The sequence below is a fragment of the Castor canadensis genome, chromosome 4 (assembly GCF_047511655.1).
Source record: "Castor canadensis chromosome 4, mCasCan1.hap1v2, whole genome shotgun sequence".
Classification (NCBI taxonomy): domain Eukaryota; kingdom Metazoa; phylum Chordata; class Mammalia; order Rodentia; family Castoridae; genus Castor; species Castor canadensis.
The window spans coordinates 28,977,613-29,000,717 of NC_133389.1; the positions used below are offsets into that span (position 1 = coordinate 28,977,613).

General features: G+C 39.6%; 1 protein-coding gene across 4 annotated transcripts in view; it reads right to left on the minus strand.

Moving 5' to 3' along the window:
* Katnal2 (katanin catalytic subunit A1 like 2) overlaps positions 1-23,105 on the minus strand; it is a 51,667-nt gene that overhangs the window by 3,856 nt on the left and 24,706 nt on the right. For all 4 annotated transcript variants that reach the window (XM_074069869.1, XM_074069868.1, XM_074069866.1 and 1 more), the window contains 2 exons: positions 19,320-19,411; positions 16,777-16,887 (listed from right to left, as the gene is read on the minus strand). In XM_074069869.1, coding sequence (XP_073925970.1) covers positions 16,777-16,887; positions 19,320-19,411 — 203 coding nt within the window. The remainder of the gene's footprint in view (positions 1-16,776; positions 16,888-19,319; positions 19,412-23,105) is intronic.

Sequence of the window (23,105 nt, forward strand, 5' to 3'; positions counted from 1 at the left end):
CTCGTGCTAAATCTATGTCATGGTATTTCCTTTTCAGTTGGAAAATGGAAACACAGCTTCCAGGGTACATATCCAAATTCTAAATCAGAGTCAGCAGAATTCTCAAAAGATTGTGTCTTTTCTTCACTTTTTTTGCCTCCAACCCTGAACCATAGTCCAGAGGTTCCTAGTAAATTAACCACTTTCTTTTTTCCATGTTTGCTTTGTTCTTCCTCAGCCTCAACCTGTTGAAATTCTCACATTCAAGACGAAGCCATTCTTCCTCTGCAAAAGTGTTCCCTCTCTCAAGGCCAACATGTATATTCAAGGAGAAGAAAAAAGCACCTTGCTTCATAGCACAACTTCACTAGCACCCCAGTTCATGATGTGTTTGTCTTTTCCTTGACGCTTCCTCAGTTACCCTGCCATTCCAGTTGTTCAATGTTTTGAAATCACCTCTGCACATAACCATCAAAGATATGCTGTTCTTCATGCCGAAGGACATGCCAACAGAAGGCCACCTGCATTATTAAGGCCAAGATAAAAACACTCATTGTTGATGAACTTTAATGTAACTAAGACTGTACTTAAACTAGGGGAAGGGGCCATAGCCACCTCAGCTTCCTCCTGTAACCCCAACATAGAAGGGATCTGTAATTGGCATAAACCTACCAAACCAAGGAGAAAAGGAAAATTTTAAGGCTGAGGCTTGGACATAGCTCAGTGGTAGAGCGCTTGCCTAGCATGCACGAGGCCCTGGGTTCGAGCCCATCACCAAAAGCGAAAAGACAAAAAAATTTTTTTTAAGGCTGGCAAATATAATGATGAGTAAAAACCAACTTAGGAGACCTGGAAGCTGCTTTCTAATTAATCAGCAAAGAAAGTCAAGAAACATTCCGACCTGAATCTCAAAATCCCAGTGGGATTTAGGTTTGGTTGTATCTCCTACCTTAAGTGTTGAGGTGAAGGTAGGCTGATGATAGGGGAGGGTTGAAAGTTTGCATAAGGAACAGTTAGATCACAGATTTCCTCCTCTCCTCCTTATAGCACTGGCCGCCTCCCCGACACCCTGGCAGAGGGCCTGTGCACTGGAAACACCAGGCACAGTAGAGAACAGTGGGTTGTACTGAAAACAGGAGGAAAGCAGGAAGTCTTATTCACTAAACAATGAGACACCAGCTTTCTACCCCTGGAATATTGGCAGCCACGCTCTTGTCCTTCAGAGATTGCAAGAATTTTCATTTAGTAGTTTGAACAGCCAGAGGGAAAGACTGTCAAACTCCTAGAGATAGAGCCCACAATTGACAAGAGCTTCCTCACACAGAACTTCAGAACTGCCCAAGTTTTTTTGTTTTTTTTTTTGGAGGCGGGGGGGGGGGTGGGAGTTCATAGGGTGCCTCTCATAAGCGTGAGTAGGCTGCAAAAGAGACTACATCTATAGCCTCTAACACAAAGACAGAGACAAAAACAAGCAAACGGGGAAAGAGAATCTTGAAGGAAATGAAATCCTGCAGGGAGATTGAACTGCAAAAATTCTTCTCAGAGAGAAATAAGAAAACATTGCATCCATGAAACAAGAACAGGATGGCATTTAAAAAGCACATTCATTATTATTTAATTATTTGCCTAAGTTATTGTAACAGACCTTACATCAACTGTGAATGAGAGTTCTCATTTTTCCACGTTTTTGTACTGTGCTGTCAGATTTTTATGTTTTTACCAATCTGAAAGATATTAAATGCTGTATCATTGTGGTTTTCCATTATGTGTCTGTTTCCTATGAAGTTTTCATAAATTTACTGTTCTTTCAGATTTCCTCTTGTGTGAATATCCTCATCATTTTTATTTTGCATTTGGAAAATTATATTTTTGGACTATTTTGCTGATTCAAGAATTTTTAATCTATTGTAGGTATTAATTTTTGTGTTATACTTTCTTGAGCAATAATTTAAAATGTTAATATAGCCAAATTTACTAAGCTTTCCTTTAAGGTTTGTGTTTTTTGTATCTTATTAAATAAATCCTTTCCTCCCCCTCCCCCCAAAAAAGAGCATTCAGAGAAAAACAACAGAACACGCTAAATTTGGAATACAAAATATATTATAAAAAATTAAGAACACAATAGAAAATTTAAAAGATAAAGCTGTGGGAAACCCCCACAGAGTAGAACAGGAAAGATATGTGCACAGAGAGAAATTCAAAAGAAGAAAGAAAAAAAACTTAATGAGAACATTAGCCCAGGAAAACCATCATATAAATACAAGGGATTCCAGGAAAAAAAGAGAACAGAGAAAACAGAAGGATACCATGAAGAATTCTAGGGAAAAATGTTCTGTATTTGAAATGTTAATGAAAGCTAATGTTTAAATAGCATTTACTATCTGGCAGGCACTGGGCAAGCATTTTAGGGATGTTAATTCATTTAATTCTGACAACGGCCCTGTGAGGTAGCTGCTATTATTATTATCTCCATTTTGAAGATGATGAAACTGAGGCTTAAAATAAAGTTAAGAAGGTTGCCTGGGATCCAAAAGTAGTGAGGACTCAAACTTCCACAGTGAAACTCTGGAGCCTATTCCATGCAGCTGATGCCAGGGCAGCACCTGCAGTTGAACTCCCAGGCCACATCATAGTGAGATTTCAGAACTCCAGGAGCAAAGAGAGGATCACAACAGCTTCCAGAGAGAAAAACCAGATTACACACAACAGATCAAAAAAAGGCTTCTCAGCCAGGCACTGGTGGCTCACACAAGCTTGGGAGGCTGAGACGGGGAAGATGAAGGTTCCAGGCCAGCCCAGGCCAAAAGAGAGATCCTATCTCAAAAATAACCAGAGAAAAGAAGGGTTGGAGGTGTGGCTCAAATGGTAGAGCACCTGCCTAGTAAATGCAAAACCCTGAGTTCCACCAAATATAAAAAATTTAAAAATAAGACCTCTAGAGCCCAGCAGGGTAGTGGTGTACACCTGTAATCCCAGCACTCCAGGGGCTAAGGCAGAAGGATTGAGAGTTCCAGGCCAGGTACAAGGGAAGACCCTGTCTAAAAAATAAAAATTAAAAAAAAAGACTTCCCAACAGCAACATGAGATATTAAGAAAATGGATCAGTGCCTTCAAAATTCTAAGGAAAAATAATTTCCAGTGAAGAAACCTATAACTCAAGCCAAGCGCCTGTGACTCATGACTGTAATCCTAGCTACTCAGGAGGCAGAGATCAGGAGGATCGCAGTTCAAAGCCAGCCCAGGCAAATAGTTCTTGAGACCCTATCTTGAAAAACCCTTCACAAAAAAAGGACTGGTGGAGTGGCTCAAGGCATAGGCCCTGAGTTCAAACCCCAGTACTGAAAAAAAAAAAAACATAGCCAAACAAGCCATCAAGTTGGAGGATAGAATACAAACATTTTCAACATGCAAAACCTAAGTGAGCCACCCATATCCTTTATCATGAACATACCGGAGGCAAAGGGAGAGAGCAAACCAAATCAAAAAGGTTCTGTGGAATCCAAGAGTAAGAGGGTCTGACAAGGAAAGAGAAAGAACTCTCCAGGTTGGTGAGGTGACAGCCCAGGGTCTCTTCTACAGAATGCAGAGGACATGCAGTTCAGTCTGGAATTGGTTAGAAGGCACTGGAAAACACATCTGCAAAGACAGAATGGTGTATCTGGAGGTGTCAAGGGTCAATTTGGACAGCACCTACTTCTTATCTCCATCCCATCCAGTGACATCTTCCTAGGAAGACCAGAACTCACTAGGACAACAGTCATACAGGGAGAGGTGGGAAAACAATCCTTCACTATAGATGTCTGTATTGATCAACTAATGCCCTAAAGCAAGAGATTTACCTCAAAACTGCCTGTGGGCACAAAATAAGTGCAACTCTATGACAGCCAGGCCTGATGAATGCACTTTTAATGACATCAATAATAATATAATCATACAAGGGAGGAAACAAAGGACAAATGGAATGTACCTGGGAATCATTCTTTATGCCAATATATTTATATAAAAAATGTAACTCGTGGCAACCCCTAGCTCCTGCATTTTGATTTTTGCACTGGTTGTTCTGTTCTTGTGACTCCTTTCTTCTGGGTATTTGGTGCTTCCATTACCTCAGAGATCAAAACAACCAGCAAGTGCAAGTTGTGTGAAACACAGCGAGGGCTCATAAACCTCAGAGCCTGGCCCGCTGGTCCTGTGCCCACTGCTGGATAGAGGTGCCACACCGCTGGCTTACATGGGCCACAAGGCCTTGCACCTGACCACCTGGGCACTTGCACCAGACTTTCAGGTAACTTCCTCAGCCTTTGGCCAGGATCCCAAATTGTATGTTTCCCAGAACAGAGATCATTCCAAATTTTACAAAATGTAGAAACAAACAAAAAAGAAGAATCCAAGTTTGTTCCTTCAATTGTTACACTGTATTAAGATTAAACTATCTGGGCATAGTAAGAAAAGAGCAAACTTCAGTTTTATAAGCAAAGTCCTCACCATCCATCCATAACTACAAACTAAGAAGTCATAACAAGGAACGAGGAGCAGCCTGAGGAACTGCAGTGTCTTTGGCAGATAGAGGTGGCAGTGCAGACCCTACTTGAGCCGAACGGCTCTACTTGCCAGTCCCTGAATCTACTTTTTACCATCCTGGCTCTGACTCAGATCATTTTCTTTATGAGGACATCCCACTTTGTCCATCAAAAGTGAAGTCATTTTTATAAGCTCAAACCAAGTGCTTTTCTCTTATTTTACTGTCATCAAAAATTCCCCCTCTGGGTGGCAAAGTGGCTTCAAGGGGTAGAGTGGCTGCCTAACAAGCATGAAGCCCTGAGTTCAAACCCCAGTACCATAAAAAAAAAATTGCCTCTCTCCCCTGGATATTTTGCCTATGGTCTGTACCTGTTGCCTGATGCTGGCAGTCTCAGTCCACAGTCATTGTGTTTATATCCCATGCATTGTCCCATCCTGTTATCACTTTCCAGGGGCCAAGAAACATGGGCCATATGTCTTGGACTCTTCTTCCCTCCATCATGCAGAATACTCAATAGATGCTCAAGAAATTCTACTCAGATGGACAGAGGGACAGACTTTAGTTGCAAGGCTACTGGATTTGTGTAGAATGGCCTGGTTCCTTAAATTCCTGAGTTATTTATGGAAGCAAATCTACTTTATTGAAAGTTAGTGTTTTATAGTCATCATTAGTTCTAATTAATAGAGACAAGCTGCATCGACTTGGGCAATGGGAATAAAACACTGTATTTTTATCTCTAGTGAGAACCATGAAAACAGAGAGCTTGGGGATTTGGCTGGGCAGTGCTTCTAAAGACAGCTTGAAAGACACGGTCTCCAGAGCCTCCACTTCTCTTTTGGGGGCGAGAATCCAGCAGGAGACTCTGGAGAATCTGGGAAGTGATGTCCTACGGATGTGTGGGTTAAAAGCATCATTTCTTTATAATGAAGAGTGAAAATTACTTCTAATTACTACAATATCAACAAAGAAGATATGTTTCCCAATTACCCTTGCCAGAAAATATATTACCAATAATTAAAGAGGAAAAAAATGAGACAGCTCTGTTTCCAGCAAAGCAATGAACTAGATCAGAAATCTCTTGTTATAAGGTCCCTTTGAAAAGCTCAATTAATCACAGGGAATCTTTTTGAATGCACAAGTAAGTCTACAAAGGGGTAAAATTCTCAAAGACCAAAAAATGAAGAGGAAGCTAATGATCAAAACAAGGGAGATAGAGCTGAAGCTATGCTGAGTTGACGATGTTTGTCTTTGGGGTCACTCAATAGTTCAGCCCCATGGAGCCACCCTCACTAGTGCAGTCCAGGATATCTTAAGCTGAGAGGTAGCTTAAAGTGGTCCAAAGCCTGACACAGTCAAACACACATTTTCTCCAGAGGGCCACAGAGTGAGTTCCCTTCATTAATGTAAGCTCACCATCTAAAATTACAAGACACATAATGACCATGGTGAATGAGAGTCAATAGGAAAAACTCACAACAGAAATATACTACACAGAGTATAAAATAAATTATATTTAAAATGTATAAAGAGATAAAAGAGAATGAAAACACTAACAAGTAACTTTTGCTTCTGCAAAACCACCTCCCCTCTAGTCCATCCTCTGACAATTGAAATGCCTGGCTAAAATACAACAAATTAACAGAGGGAGACACTGAAAGGTGGAAAGAGGAAGCAGACTGGCTGGGGACTTTGGGACTTAAGGAATGACATGGCAGTAAGTTCCCTGAGTTTTCTTTTCTTGTCCCATCTACCCTAATACACACTGGAGAAGTCTGTAACTCTGACCTGCTAATGTGCACAGGTAAGAAGAGCCTGATCTCCCTAACCATAGGGCTTGAAAAAGGAAGTCTACAGGACTGATAACATTTTTGAAAATACCTGCTCTAATCCAGCCAAACACTAAAGGAACTCCACACATACATACACTTCAGAGTGTCCATAGTGCCAGACTGGGGGCTGCATCTTGGCAGTAGGAAGACAACAGACAGGAATGTTAAAAATCCTCTGAAAAAAGAAAAGTCAAATTATGACATCCGCATAGTGGAATTAAATGGGATTAAGTAGGTTTTCAAAGTTGTCCCTAACACATCAAGCCAAGAACAAAAAGTCAACTGTAGACAATGTAATATCCTGCTGTCAGAACGTTCTACACACATACAAGAGCCTAGAAAGAGCTGTGTCATTCTCAAGGTATTGTTACAGTGGACTATCCGCATACAAACAGTACTAAAGCATTTAAAATATGTGTCCAAAATGAATATGTATCACTTTGCTAAACAGCCAAAACAAGGTGTTTTCCCTGTTGGGGAAAAAAATTACCACAGGATACACAGGCAACAAATGGTAACTAACCAAACCATTTTCACCTGAAGTATAGATACTTATGTTACAATGGTGAAATTATGAGTGTTTTATTCTAGTCTCAAAATTTCTACAAAATACTTATAATAATTTTGTGATTTTTAAAGTGTGGTTTTAAGTGTCTTGTTGACAAATCAACCTACACCCTTAAGAAGAAACAGCAATGCCAGAAATGGCCAGGTTGAAAGCTCTTTGCATCTGATGAATCAAACACACCAAGTGAGGTGTGAATGGGGCCAGAGTGGAGCCGATGCTTAGGGGTCCTAAGCTGGGTAGTCACTTGCTGCCCCACAGGGTCACCCAACTCCAGCACCACCTTCCTTCCTGGCTGTACCAGTCACACCTGAAAACCACAGGTGGAAGATCATGCACTTGATGCTCTTCATAGGATAGAGAGAAGCAATGTCAAGCCAAATGATTTGACCATTGGTAAGCACAGAAGTGCTATGAAAGATAAAACCCCACAAGCGTGGCTAAACGCAATTGCAATGAAAGATGGGGTCATCTGGTTGGGGTGGGTTACTCTGAACTAATTCCCAAAGGGTTGTCAAGGAACACTAGTCTTGTGAGACGGTCCTGAAGGAAAGGACTCTGGGGTCAGACAGGTGTAGATGGTACTGCTTTATCATACCTTATTTTTGGAGAGTCACAAAGCACAAAGGCATTTCCCCTACCTCAACCTCCCCAGTCTGAGGACTGAACCCAAGGCTTCCTGCATGCTAGGCAAGTTCTACCTCTTAGGCCATGCCTCAGTCCTTTTGTTTTTATTTTATTTCTGAGATAGGGTGTCAATAGCTTTGCCCAGGTTGGCCTTGGTTTCATGATCCTCCTGCCTCCTCCTCCCAAGTAGATGGGATTACCTAGGGTCTTGAGCATCCCAGGTAAGTATTCTACCACTTAAGCTACACCTCCAGACACATTAAGAAATACTCTTTCCATTCCCAAGACTTGCCAAACCAAGGGGACAGTGAAAACAGGCTGAGACTGGAATGTTCAGAGAAGGAGTATCTGAAGGGACTATCTGACCCCATCTCTTGCATACTGGGAACAAGAGCAAGCTAGTGTGATCTAGAACAGAATCAGCTTCCTGCCCCTCATGCCCACTAAGACAGCTAGTCCATGGAATACTGGTCACACAAAGTCAAAACAAGCTAAACTCACTATCTCACTGCTTATGAAGTCTAACCCTTAAAAGCCCTCTCCCAGTGGTACCCAGGTGCAGTAAAAGAGTGTCATGAGATACTCTTAAGGTCTCTTAGTCCAGACAGCGACCACTGCACTTGAGTAGTGCTACAGAAGCAAGCACTGCCCAAACTCTTGACAAGGTATCCTGTCCAGCCTGTCACCTATCTGCTTAGTCCAGCCACCACCAGACATTCGACCTCCCCTGTTACCTTCCTTGCTAGTAGGTTTATCTTCTACGCTCATAAATTTCAATAAATCAAATCTTGCATGCTGCCTCCAACTGTTTTCTTCAATGTCTGGGCAACCTATCCCACTGCCTTAGCAAAGCTAAGTTCTGGATGACCTGCCATCAGGGAAACTAGTTGAACTGTCCTTAACTTGGTATCTCTGGAGCATATCAGAACACTAGATCCTGGTTTTGGCACAAAGTTTACTGACCTGTGGCAGGCCATTTTTGGAGCAGGGTGATCTAGTCAAGGCACAAGGCTGAAAGGATGTACCTCAGAGAGCACAGCATCTCCCCAGAACCCAGAAAAATCTGTGGTTATTGTGGAAAGAACCAGGGTTATGTCTACTGATGTCTTTAATCATAAGCATAATCATAAGTGTGTATTTCTTCAATCATAGAGAGTCCATGTGTCTGTATTCCTATATACCAAAGAGGAGAAAGTCCATGTGGGAAGAAGTCACTTTACATAAGTGATAGAAGGGCAGCTAAGTTAGTAATTGCCCTAGGGTTTTCAAATCTGGCTGGAAAAGTGAGTCACAGTCATGAGGATATGGCACAGGTGAGCCACTGCCGATGTTACCACCCCCAACAAATGAAGACAATTTCATTTCCAATGCAATAGTCTTTTGTATTAGAAGAAAGTTGCTTTTAGTTTTTGAATCCACAGCTTGATCATACTAAGTATCTGATTTTTAAGGAGGTTCCTGGAATTTCTATCTCTTTTGCAAGCAGCAAGGAAAACATGAGTTTCAGCATGCCTCAGGCATACAGTCTTTCCACCTTATTTTTACAAACTACTAGAGAGTTAAGTAGATGTCTAGAGACAGAATTTCCTTTAATGACCCTGTTCAGTACTTTGTTCCTTCTGGACTTCAAGGCCTGAGCTTGTGAACACTGAACAATCAAGGTGGGTCAAATTAGCTCTAATTGTACTCGCTGAATTTCTTACATAGCTATTATTTTAATTGGTAATATTAAAGATGCAACATTTGTTATGCTATCATTGCTTATTTACACATCAGATGACAGAAGAGCTGTTGTTTCTTGCTTCCTTCTTGCCCTTTCTATGATGCTATAGACCAGGAAAGGTGTTCTTCAGAAGAGACACCATTAGTAAAGCAAAGGCTGCATGCCTTCTCACGGCTGAGAAGGGAGAAACGAGTGCCCCTCGGAGACAACAGCAAATGCGTCTAGGGAAAAGGATAAGTGAACAAGCAGTAAAGGCCAGCCTAATACGTCTATAGCATCGTAGCTGAGAGCTACTATTAACTGTAAAGAACTGGAAATTTTAAGACTAGATCTTCACATATTTGTTGTGATTTAGTTATTTCCCCCAGAAAGTCAGACTGCTTGAATCAGATAACCCTCTTCCCTCATCTGGGATACTGAAGCCAATAAAAAGGTCTGCCCCAGGGGACCAGGAACTAGAGAAAAGGTTAGTTTGAGAAGAATTAATTTAGAAGGTAACACACGTGTATAGGAAAGCAATGCGAGTCAACTCCCTGTATAGCTATCCTTATATCAACTAGCAAAAACCTTTGGTCCTTCCTATTATTGCTTATATTCTTTCTTCAACAAAATTAGAGATAAGGACAAAATAGTTTCTGCCTGGAAGTGAGGGGGTAGGGGGGCAGAGGGAGGGGGTGGAGTGGTTAAGGGAGGGGGTGGGGGAAGGGGGGAGAAATGACCCAAACATTGTATATACATATGAATAAAACAAAAAAAAAAAAGAAAAAAGAAAAAGAAAAAAGTCTGTCCCAATATTCTTAATAAAGAATATTCTTTCCTCATAGGAAGACTTCGGCAATATGTCACAAAGAACTTCAAAAAAAATCTAAGCTCTCTCATTCAGTGATTTAACCTCGTTATCTGTCCTAAGAAAGTAGCAAAACTTTATTCAAAGGTTTTCATGCAAGGAAGTTTATTCTGGTATAATCATAAAGCTTGGAAGCATCATTTATGTTTAACAGGAAAGAAATGATTATGTCATGGTATGATCACATATGGAAATTTTGGACAGTCGTTACAAAATTCAATGTTGAAGGATTAGCTAATGACATTGGAAGTGTTCTTCCTATAATGTTAAGTACAGAAAGCAGGACACTAGCAGGAACACAAAGTGGCTCCTCTATGGAGAGGAATTTGGCAGTCTCTACCTTAATTTCATGCATATTAACCTTCTGACTCAGCGATTCTATGACCAGGAACTTACCACAAAGACACACTGGAAAATGCACACTGCTACTCATTGCAGTGTTGTTTTTAATAGCAAAAGAGTTGGAATAATCCAGATGCCATCACTAGGTGACCGATGAAATAAATTGTCATGTACACAATATGGAGCACTATGCAGGTATAAAGGGAGCAAGAAAGAACTCATGTACTTACTTGGATCCCCAGGATATTTGGATATTTTGTCAAGAGAAAAAAAATCAAGATACACAATGATTTATATAACATGCCACCTTTTGTGTAAGAAACCCAAGTTATTTTATGGGATTCTTAAAAAAAAAACTTGAAATCATAGGTATGAAACATGACAGCTTGTGTCTGTCAGTTCCTTCTATTAGTCCAGTGGTTATCAATTAAGGGTGATTTTGTCCCTCAGAGATATTTGGTAATGTCTGGAGTCATATTTTGATTGTCACAGTCTGGAGGATGATGCTATTGGTATTTACTGGGTAGAAGTTAGGAGTACTGCCAAACATTCTACAATGCACAAGAAAGCCCCCAAAACTACAAGTCACTGGTCCCAAATGTTGGTAGTACTGGAGTTCAGAACTCCTGTGTTAGCTCTTCCATCTTTGTTAGGCCAGGTCTGTGCCATTTTCCTCATCAGAATGTTACTGTCAGTAGAGTATTTTAATTACTACTGAGAAAGTTATATATGAAAATGTTACTATATGTTCAAAATGATCATTATATTAATGCTATTAAGAACTAAGATTTTCATAATTAAAGGAAAGCTACACATACAAAGTCAAGTAATTTAAATGGAAACCCTATAATCTTAAATAAAAATTACTAGCACAAAATCATTATTTTCCTCTTTCTAGTTTTAATTTTTAAGTTTGTTTTGCATTGCTGGGGGTTAAACCCAGGGCCTTGAGTGTGCTAGGCAAGTTCTCTTCCACTAAGCTATACTCCTGGCATCAGTTTTTAAAAGGCCAATCTAAAGGCCAAGAAGCAATGCTAATCCAGTAGCAAGGCGCACCCCTAGTTATAAGGACATGATCTCTAAATACCAATTCCCAAGGGAACAGGACTCCATGAATAAATGGCTGGTTTCAGGTGTGGAGCAGCACGCATAAATCGAACCTGGATCATAAATAACAAGGAATGAAGACTGCCTTTGGTTACACCTTAGAGTAGGAACAACCAAGATTGTTACTAAGTTAAAAAGGCAAAACTAATATTGGTGGGCAATTATTTCTACCACACCAGCCCTGGGGCAAAAAAGTTAAGTTTCTAGATCTATACTCTCTAATATGGAACATAGGGAATACTTAGGGAATATCTGTCCAAGCTTGGGCTGGTGCCACCCTTGTTATTCATCCTTGAACGTCCTTGTTAGAAATTCCATTGTCAAGAATTCTTGCATCAAGATATCTCAGGTAATCCTCCTCATTGTGCCTTTAAAACCTTCCCTTGACTCAGCCTCCTTCAGTACAAACATGGTTTACTATGTGTTCCCATTGCAGTGCTCTGCTGTTCCGAAATAAACTTTGGAGAATTTATATGTTATTTAGGTTGGCAGAAGGCAGAAACTAGTGGCTACAGAGTTTGCAAAGAATTTGAAAGGACATTTCTCCAAAGATATTATGAGATTGGCCAATAAATACATGAAAAGATGCTCAATGTCATTAGTCATTACAGAAATAATGCAAATCAAAACCACAAGACACCACTATAGACTATTCTGTAATCAAGAAGACAGATAATAGCAAGCATTTGTGAGATTGTGGAGAAACTGGAGCCCTTATCTGTTGCTAGTGGGAATATAAAATGGTACAGCCACTTTGGAAAACAGTTTGGCAGTCAGTTCTTCAAATGACTAATCAGAGTTACCACGTGACTCAATAATTCCACTGATAGGTATTAGAATAGGCAAATCTATCGATGCAGGAAATATATAAGTGGTTTCCTAGTGCTGGGGTTCAAGAGAAAATTGGGGTGATTGCTAATGGGTATAGAGTTTGAGGGGCAAATGAAAATTGCTCTACAATTTATTGTGTTAATGATTTACAACCTGTAAATATACTGCAATCATGTACCACATAACATTGCTTCAAGCAGTGGTGGACTGCATATATGACAGCGGTCCCATAAGACTATAATGAAGCCGAAAGAATTCCACTGACTAGTGATGTCATAACAGCATAGTGCAACACATCACTCACGTGTTTGTGGAGACGCTGGTGTAGCAATCCACGGCACTACCGACTGGGTAAAGTATAGCACATATAATTATGTACACCACATAAAACTTGATAGTGATAATAAACAACTGCTACAGTGTAAGTACCATTCTATGCTTTTTATGGTTACTTTATAATATGCTCCTTGTGCTCATTGTAAACAGGATGGTATATTATGTAGGCACTAGCCTCATGCATCTCTTGATTGAGTCCACACTGAGTGATTGACTTGTACCATTCAGGTTTGTATAAGCACACTCTATAATGTTTGCACAATGATGCAATCACCTAACAACACATTTCTCAGAATACATATGCACAAGGCCCTGGGTTCAATCCTTAGTACTGAAAAAAAAAAAACTATGTACTGGGCTGGGGTTCAATCCCTAGTACTGAAAAAAAAACTATATACTGGGCTGGGGACATAGCTCAAGTTGTAGAAAGCCTACTTAGAAAGCACAAGGTCTGGAGTTTAAGCCCCAGTACCACACAAACAAATAAATAAGCAAACCCCACCATATACTTATCATTAAATAGCATATGACTGTGCTTAAAATCATTGAATTGTGTGTTTTCAGTGCGTGAATTGTGCAGAATGTGAGTTGTATTTCAAACCAGCTTTTTAAAAACTCATAAAACTAATGCCATTGTACCAAGTAAGCCATAAGATTACAGTGATACAGAGAGAGAGAGGAAATAAGAGGGAGAGAGAGAGAGAGAGAGAGAGAGAGAGAGAGAGAGAGAGAGAGAGAAAGGCTAATGACTGACTCATTGGTCACCACAGGAGGTGATTAGGATGTCACCTCATTGCTCTAAAAATCAAAAAGAAAAAATCCTGTTTTTCTAGTATGAACTACATTTCAAAATAATCAAGCAACCCTTCTGAATTAGGACAAGTTCTATTACAAAGAGTAATTCCAGCTGTCAAACAGAAGGAATGGTAGAACTGTAAGCAACCCAATGGGTTCACATCTTGGTGAGTGCAAAGCCAAACTTCACAACCAGGAGATGAAAGAGTGGAGAAAGATTTATTCCCTGCAGCAGGTAAAGAGAGCACTGGGGCTTTTTCCAAAGCAATGCTGTCCCAAAACAAAACAAGTATGGTGATTTTATTCAGGAAGCCTGAATTCATATTATATATTCATGTTCATATAGGAAAGCATGTGTAAGAGTAGGCACATTTCTGAGCATGCTCAGTTTAAGGTGTACATTTCAGTTTAAGGTGCACATTTCCGAGAAGTTTAAGGTGTTCATTAAGGTCATAGATCACATGTTCAAAAAGGAAAGATGGTGGACAGGCATGTTTCCTAGGCATGTTCAGTTCAATATTATAATGTGTCAAGTTTACTCTAGGTTGCCTAAGAGAATGAGTCAGAGTGACTTGGTGACCTTGGCTGGTTCTTCATAAATTTATCCAGAGTTTTAGCTGAAACCAAAAGGAAGGAAACAACTTCCTAGGTGCATTATCAGTCTTTAAAGGAGTGGCAGCTTTCTCCCTCACAAGTGAAGGCGTTTGCCCCGAAGGTGCCTGCCCCACTTGGTAGCTAACAGAATAACATCTGTAATGAAATGACTGATTCAGGTGAAGATCATCAGTGGCATATGCTAAAGCCATCAAAGAGAATTGTATAGTGGAAGAACCACACTGACACATCTGAACCCATAGATGAATCATGGCATCACCAAAAGTGGGGAAACAAGACATCATATACCTCGGGATGTAATGCAATGTGATGGACACAGCATTACCTGTGAAGTATGCTTGCCAAAAAAATCCTATTGACCCTGAACCTAATCAATCTAATTTTTAGTCTAAGTAATATAGGGTAGGTGGGGGAAGAAGAAAAAGCTAACTAGCAAGTGACCAGGAGTAAGTGAAACTGCACAAAACAACACTGCTGGCAAGCAAGACTACTGATTTTACTTGGAAGGGAGGTTCTCTAGTCTTCTAGAAAATGTGTAGTTTCCCAAGGCACAGAGCTTCCCATACTAATGCCCCAAGCTTTACAGTTTCATACCCACCCTAGTGAACTCTCACAGTCACACCACACATAGTAAAACATTAAGATCAACCCTGTTTCAAATGGATGACAGAAAGGAGGTTCCTTCCCTAAAAGGTTCTATAATCCCATTTGTCAAAAGACAGAATTACAACAAATTTAGCTTAAAGTTCTTAACTGGATTTATTTGTGACTCCAGAACCAGGTAACACTTCATTCCACAAGTGTTCCAATGAGTTGAGCAAAAGAGGCTGGTTTAGTTACTTTCCTTGAAAAGTGGAGACAAGGAGACAGAACAATAGAAAAAAAAAACTTATTTGCTAATATCAGGCTACTTTTTTGAGGGACAGAGTGTCTTAGGCATGCTAGGCAAGGGCTGTACATTTTAGCTACATCCTCAGTTCATACACACACACACACACACACACACACACACTTTTTTACTTTTTTTTTTTTTAATAAGGATTACAGCAGAACTTCATTATCATGCTGACTGAAACTGGCCTATTTGGGAACTTGGGCTTCTCTCTTTCTCTCTCTCTCTCTCTCTTTCCTGATTTCTTAGAAGGTCACATAACAACTTAGTTCTGTTTGGTGATGTGAAACTTTAGCATGGGTGACTCCATTTTGATTTTTGCTCTGTTCTGTTGGGGCTCCATGTAGGAGCTTAGTCTAACACAATGGCTTCGAATAATTTGTATTTAACACATTTAGTGAAAGTTTTTCGTTTGAATTCCATTTTAATAATGTACATAGATATCTGCATCCTCAAAATAGAAAATTCTGATTAAGCATAATAAAGTCTTATAAATGTGCAGGGTAGTGGAACAGCTTTAAATTATGAATATATTTTAAACATATTACACATAAAGGTCATGATTTTTCTTAGCGACCTCTTGTTTGGGATCCCAGATGATCATTATATACTAGGAAAGAATTTTCTCTTCTCATCTCTGAATGTGGAAAGAAACAAGGGGGATGGAGGGTGAGAGAGAGAGCCCCAAGTCCCAGCTCTGTTATAAGATTGCTGTTGATTTTGGGTGGATTGGCCTCTCTTAACCTTGGTTCCCCTCTGAAAATGGGAAGAGCAGTGTTTCCTTTATCTGTCTCCTGCCTCACCTGTGGCTCTAAAAAAAAAATATGCAAAAATATTCTACAAAGGGACTTATAATTTTTTAAAAATATGTATTCTCCAAGTAGATAACCGGTTTTTCCCCAGTCACCATCTCTTATTTCCTAATTCCACTTCTAGAATTGTTCTTAAACTGGTCTGGGATAGAGTTTGATTAAAAGATTCTGTGAGTAGATTCTATTTTCAATTAGAGATTATTTAGCTTTCTATTTACTACACAATATTAAAGAAAAGGTTTTCCTCCTAACTTAAAAAAGTTCAATGTTTATAAAATCTAAACATGTTATTTCTGGGATAGTCTTTGAGGCCTGGATATTTTAAATGTTTTATAGTTCTATGCTAAATCTCTGCTTAATTTAAACATCATATAGTCACCCCTCAGCATCCAAGGGGCATTGGTTCCATGTCCCCTGGCCACCTACTGGATACCGAATGTAAGGATACTTAAGTCCCTTATGGCATTTACATATAACCTATGCATATCCTCTCATGTACTTTAAATCATTCCTAGAGTCCTTTATAATAATTAATACAAGGTAGATGCTAGATACGTAGTTGTTCTACTGTATTGTTTAAGGAATGGTGACAGGAGGAAACAGTGTATACACGTTCAGTTCAGAAGCAACTCCTTTTCCCAACATTTTCTATCTGCAGTTGGTTGAATCTGTGGATGCAGAACCAGTGGATACAGAGACCAACTGTAAACAATTGAGCTGTAAAGTTGAAGTGTCCATTTGAAATACTGTCAATGATAGCCTGGCCTGTGTTCTATCAAGGCTGATTCTTCCATGATACCAACAGCAAGGACATGAACAGTAAGCTTTCAAATTAATCTTCCAGGACTGGCACCAGGCAACTAGGCTTTGCTCAAAGCAGTCACTATAAAAATCTTTATCTGTACTTAGTGACAAATGGAAATGTATTCAACATATGTTCTCTTGATCTCTTACCATGGCAAGTTAGAAGCTGCTAAGACAAACACCAGATCTTCTGAGCGTGCCAGCCCATCCATCTGCACCAGTAGCTCCGTCTTCATCCGAAGGCTTCCTTCGTGTTCTCCCCTACAGAGAAACAAGCAGGTGTGACTCTCTCAGGTGGCCGAACCTTTCCCCTCATGACAAGAGCAATGACCCAGTGGCTGTAGAATGGGTTCTGTTCTGTTAGCAAAAAGAGCCACTCATACTAGAGTCAGAGGAAACAAGCAATTTGGTATTATTTTCACATAGAAAGTAATAGGAAGGGAGTAAATAAACATAACAATGGTACTAAAAAGAAAACCAAAGTTTGGCAGTAAACAAGAATATAATGGAAGAGCAGACAGTGCCACTAATAGATCAAATGTGACCCAACTGTCTGCTTGCAGCATTATTTACCCCTTTAAAAATGGCATAAATGAGAACAGTCATTCTCATTGACATAGCAGACATGAAAGAACTTTCACACATTATTTCTTTTAGTTTGATTCATAGATCTAAATTGTTTAAAAGAGAGAAACCACTACACTGAATCTACTTCACCATCCTAATAAGAGGCAAGATAATGACATTGAACTTATGCTTTCTTTTCACAGCAGATTGGAGAGAGTTTTCTGTGCAAATTTGTCCTCCTAAGCCCTCCACCAACAAAGAGCATACTGTGTGGACCTGAACAATCCAAACTGGGTTTAAACATGGACCACATTCAGCAGACTTGTCTTCCACATCCCATGAATAGATTTATTTAAAAGGACAAAAAAAAGATGTTTGTTTTTTTTTTCACTCAACTTCTCATCTGTGCATGTATGTGGTAGCAACCCAAATGCTTGGGACTAGAAGTGTTTCATATTTCAAATTTTTTGAACTTTGCAATATTTGCTTATGCATAATAAGGTATCTTTGGGATGAGACCAAAATCTAAACATGAAATTAATTTGACTGATATACATATATCTTGATGGTAATTTACACAATTTTAAATAATTTCACACAAGTCATAAATTTTCACGGTGTGGAATTTTCCATTTGTGGTACATGTCAGTGCTCAAAAATCTTCCAGAAATGGGAGCATTTCAGATATTGGATTTTCAACTGGGAAATGTTCAACCTGTATATGACTTTGTAGGACCTATGCCCCTTACTACCCAACTATCATTTTCTAAGAGAAAAGACTGTCTCACTGTATACTTTTATGCTTATTTGCCCATAATTATGATTCTTTTGACACACGATGATCCAAGAAGACTTCAGATACCTACCCTTTAGTCCCTGAACTAGAGTCTTCAAGTTCTTGATAAGGAAACTGAAAATCAGGAAAAAACCTGGAGCACACTCAAGGATGGTACATGAAAAAGTCCCAAATTAGTACAATCAAGGCTGTGGGAAATCCTGGGGAGAAAGACTGACAAGGCACAGGTAAGAGCCAGTCAGGCAGGCAACCAGGGCCTGTCCTTGCAGAGAGAGTGACTAGTCTAGGGTTGCAAGCTACATTGAGGCTACGGAAAGTGTCCTGCTCAATTTCACAAGTCCCATCCTACTTGGGTACAACCTCTTGCTTGTTTTTCCCTGCTGGGAAAATGGTTTCTGATGAGTTAAATTTCATAAAATATATTCTAGTTATACTTTCAACAAGTGAATCATTTGATTTTTATTACTATTAGTTCTGTCTTGATATAGACCATAAGGAATCATTAATTAATATAATTAATATTAATTATATTATATTAATATAATATAATATTAATAATAATATTAATTATATTGAGATATTCCACAGACCTGGGTTTGGTTTTGTTGTTGTTTTCAAGTCAGAGACACCAAATTAATAAAATTTTCAAAGAAAAATACCTCTGATCAACACAGAAAGCTGATCTTCAAATCAAGCAAACGAATGAAAAACCCTGCTTGGCCTTGTAAATGCATAAATAGAAGGCCTATCATAGTCTGAGCGTTCCTTCCCACGGGGGACATTAGTCGACACTTAATCTTTAGAAATAACATGTGTGACATGTTTAAGATCAGACATGCTGAGCCACAGCCAGATGCCAATATCAGTGGCTTCCCTGGCCTCACGTACTGTCAAGGCCCACCTCAAGGGAGTGAAAGAGACATGGCCAATGGCAGTGGCTGAGTAGGCAAGCCCCAGGCCCCATCGGCAGCCCTCTGGCTCCAGAGAAGGCCATCACAGGCAGTTATTTTGAGCTAGTGGGTTCATTATGGCAGCCTGGGATCCTGGGGCTGGATGATCTTCAGGCCTGAAAACCATTCTGTGGGGAAGGGGGGGCAGGGACGATGACATTTCCTCCGGTTCTAAAAACTACTTAAATCAGCTATCCAGTTAACAGGATCTAATTTAAAGACCTTTCCGTGTGTCTGCAGAAAATTTGTGGGCTTATTAATAGGCTCATTCTGCTGGTAAATGTCGATGGGCTTCCGACCATCAAACACACTTGCAAGAGGGGATAAATGATGACAAAAAAAAAAAAAAAAAGAAGAGGAAGAAGAATCCTGTCTGTTACCCAGGAGCGGTGCCCCTCTGACTCATCACAGACTCCAGCTCATCCAGGAAGATTGTGGAGGGAGCATGATAGCGGGCAAGTTCAAATAGCACCTGGGTGAGGAAAAGCAAGGGTATGTTTAAATTCATATATATTCAAAGTTTTCATCATACACTTCAAGTCCTCAGATACTTTCAGAGATTAAAAGTGTAGAGTGATTGTAATAATAAGCATTCATTCTGCACTCTGTTATTTCACAGTAACTGTGTAATCATTATCAGTATTTCTCCCTACAACCACCCCAGGGGGTTGATAGTCCAATTATTTCCATTTATCACTTGATAAAATTAGAGCCAGAGAGCGCAGATGATTACTGCAAGGTTACTTATCATAAATGGGAGAGCTGAAGATAAAAATCAGTTCCCAAGCTTCCAGGTGGATAGTTAATCCTGGAGACACCTGCCGAGGACATGGTCCATATGGCCACCAAAAACCTTAAAATATGTCAAACTATGTGATAATTTTTTCCCTTTAATCTTTGGGGGTGGTAGGTGGATTATTCTCAGAAAGAAGAAATACAGTGAAAGTATGGGGTTGTAATAATGGGTACCAAGGATGACAAATGTTGCCTCTTTCTGTTCCTCAAATGACTCCATGGGGTTCCCATCCCACCTCAACACTGCTGCTTGATAGGCTCAGATTCTTGAAGACAGCTCTTGATTGAATAAAATGTTCTATTCCAGAATAAAATATTATAGACTGAATAAGACCATGAAAGCAACCAGCAAAAGAACAGATATATGAAAACAAAATAAAGAGTTCTAAAGGGAGAAGTGGTAGTGATGAAAAGAGTATAAAAATCTAAACCTTTTTTTTTATTTCAAAAACACTGAAATGGGTTCTTGAGTACCATACACAGTTCCTTGCTGGTTGATCAGAGAAAACAGTAGAGATTTAGAAAAGAATAGCAATTCTTTAATAACTATGGGGGTTTATTCTCCATGCCACTTTGTACTAGCAAAGCATGACAGAATAAGAGGGCAAGGGCTCAGTAGCAGTTCAAGTCTGGTTTTCAGAAGCAGCAGCAGAGTGTCCCCCACAGGCTTCCCTGTCACTGAGAGGGAAATTCCTCACCTTCCCTGCTCACTGCTCAGGGTTTAGTACATCCTGGGTCATGTGTCAGCACTTCCCTTTCACAGAGTCTTGGTGCACTAGAATAACTGCCTCAGTGTAATGAACTGAGAGAATGAAGATGAGGCTAGGACACTCATCATAGTTGTCTTTTAAATACAGTGGAGATCACCTAATTAGGAACAAGTAACTTTTTCTTCCTTGTCACAAAAAGAAAAGCCCAAGTATACCTTCTATTACGGGTGATTGCAACAGCAGCATCTATCCAATGAAGAAGAATATTAGAACCCTATGTTAGAACCAGGCATATTTTTAAGGAGCTCACTGAGGTGAAGACCAGATAGAAGGAGAATCAAATCTAGGGCCTAGGTCTCCCCAATGCCCTCATCACTATTCTTTCCATTCCCAGAGAATAATTAGAATTCTGGGTAAGTGCTTCTGGAATCATTGGTCTATGATTCTCAGAGGTACTTTGAAGAAGTTAAATCATACAAAGGGGAAGAGGGGAGCGGAAAGATGGAAGCATCAACAGGTGTGTACATTTGCTAAAAAGATCACTCAACTATTCAATAGTGTAACTCCTAAGAGGCAAGAACATTAGGAGGGGAGAGAGGAATATAACCCAAAGGTTCCCTATAAATAACTCTTTAATTGGAAGGCAAGAGAAACAAATGGTAGAAAAAGTACTCTGTGATTTAGGGGAAGGTCCTGAATGACTTCATCTGAAAGCTTCATAGGAAGGGCTTGACAGCATGACCAAGATCTTTCTAAGATCTCAAAAGCAGGGAGAAAATAATTTCTCAAAGGAGACAAGATGAGATTCTTCAATCTCAGGAAAGGTTACCTGTTTTTTCTTGAATTATTTTTTTGAATAAAATGCATTTTATGGGAAAAAAGAGAGAACACGACCTAAATGTCCATCAAAGAAGACTGGTTAAATGCATTTCAGTACATCCATGGAATGAAATACTCTGTAGATCTAGGAAAGAATATGTTCTGTCTGTTGGTAATACTGCAGAATGATATGTAAGTAAAAGTGTTAAGTGGGGGGTGAAATAAGGAACAGAAGCTGATGCATAATGTATTCCTACTTGTACTTAAAAAGAAAGGGAAATGTACTGTCACTGATGTCAATGTAAGCACATTTAAAAATTTCTAATGGAGCTGGAGAACAGCATTCTGAGTGAGGTCAGCCTGGCCCAAAAGACCAAAAATCATATGTTCTTCCTCATATGTGGACATTAGATCAAGGGCAAACACAACAAGGGGATTGGACTTTGAGCACATGATAAAAGCGAGAGCACACAAGGGAGGGGTGAGGATAGGTAAGACACCCAAAAAACTAGCTAGCATTTGTTGCCCTTAATGCAGAGAAACTAAAGCAGATACCTTAAAAGCAACTGAGGCCAATAGGAAAAGGGGAACAGGAACTAGAGAAAGGTGAGATCAAAAAGAATTAACCTAGAAGGTAACACACATGTACAGGAAATTAATGTGAGTCAACTCCCTGTATAGCTATCCTTATCTCAACCAGCAAAAACCCTTGTTCCTTCCTATTATTGCTTATACTCTTTCTACAACAAAATTAGAAATAAGGGAAAAATAGTTTCTGCTGGGTATTGAGGGGGTGGGGGGCAGAGGGAGGGGGAGGAGTGGGTGGTAAGGGAGGGGGTAGGGGCAGGGGGGAGAAATGACCCAAGCCTTGTATGCACATATGAATAATAAAAGAAAAAAAATAAAATAAAAAAATAAATAAAAATAAAAATTTCTAGAAGGCTACATCGGCCACTGTTAATAGTAGGCACTGCTGGGGAGAGAGCTCAGATTTGTATTGGGGGAAGGAATCATTTCCTCATTCTAAGACTTCTAACAAAATGATACTGAAGCAGAGGAAAACTTTTCTTAAATAAAATGCTCACTGAGAATGGAAAATTCTTGCTAATTGACTTTTCTAGCCATTTAATATTAAAAGAGAAAATCCATTTAGCTTCCCTATCTTAAGAATATTCATAAAATATCTGAATTTATTCTTCTGCCTCGGTAAGTCTTGTCCAGGGACTATAATCAGTCTTTCTTTAAACACTTTGCGGTATCTTCCAGTCATGGGCCTAAACACCACTTTCCATGACAGGAGATGAATCTAAACTAGACAGGCACTCTACCACTCGAGCCATTCTGCCAGCCCAGATGAATCTAAACTAATTCTGGGGACATCTTTTAAGTGTTTAGTTGCTACTCAGTACACAGAAACAAAATGCCCCCAAAGAAGTCTCAGACTGATGAGGATTTATAGTTAGTTAAATTTCTACTGATTGAAATCAGACTGAAATTGGGCTGACCAGAATCCCATGAATATCACAGACATAGGAGCAGCTAAATACCAGTCCCGTCTTTGGACCTGGCACTGAGTTAAATTCAAGATAGAGATCAAGGAAGTAGATTTCAATGAATAGTTTCACAAATTACAATCTTGAACAGGTGATAAGAATTTATAAAAATTTACACATTAGAAACAACTTGAAAACAGTATCAAGGGGCTGGGAAGGACTAGAGGTGTAGCTCAAGTGGTAGAGCACTTGCATTGCGAGCCCAAGGACCTGAATTCAAAACCCCAGTCCTACCCCAAAAAAAAAATCTTAAGAGGCTGAGGATATAGCTCAGCTGGCAGAAGTGCTT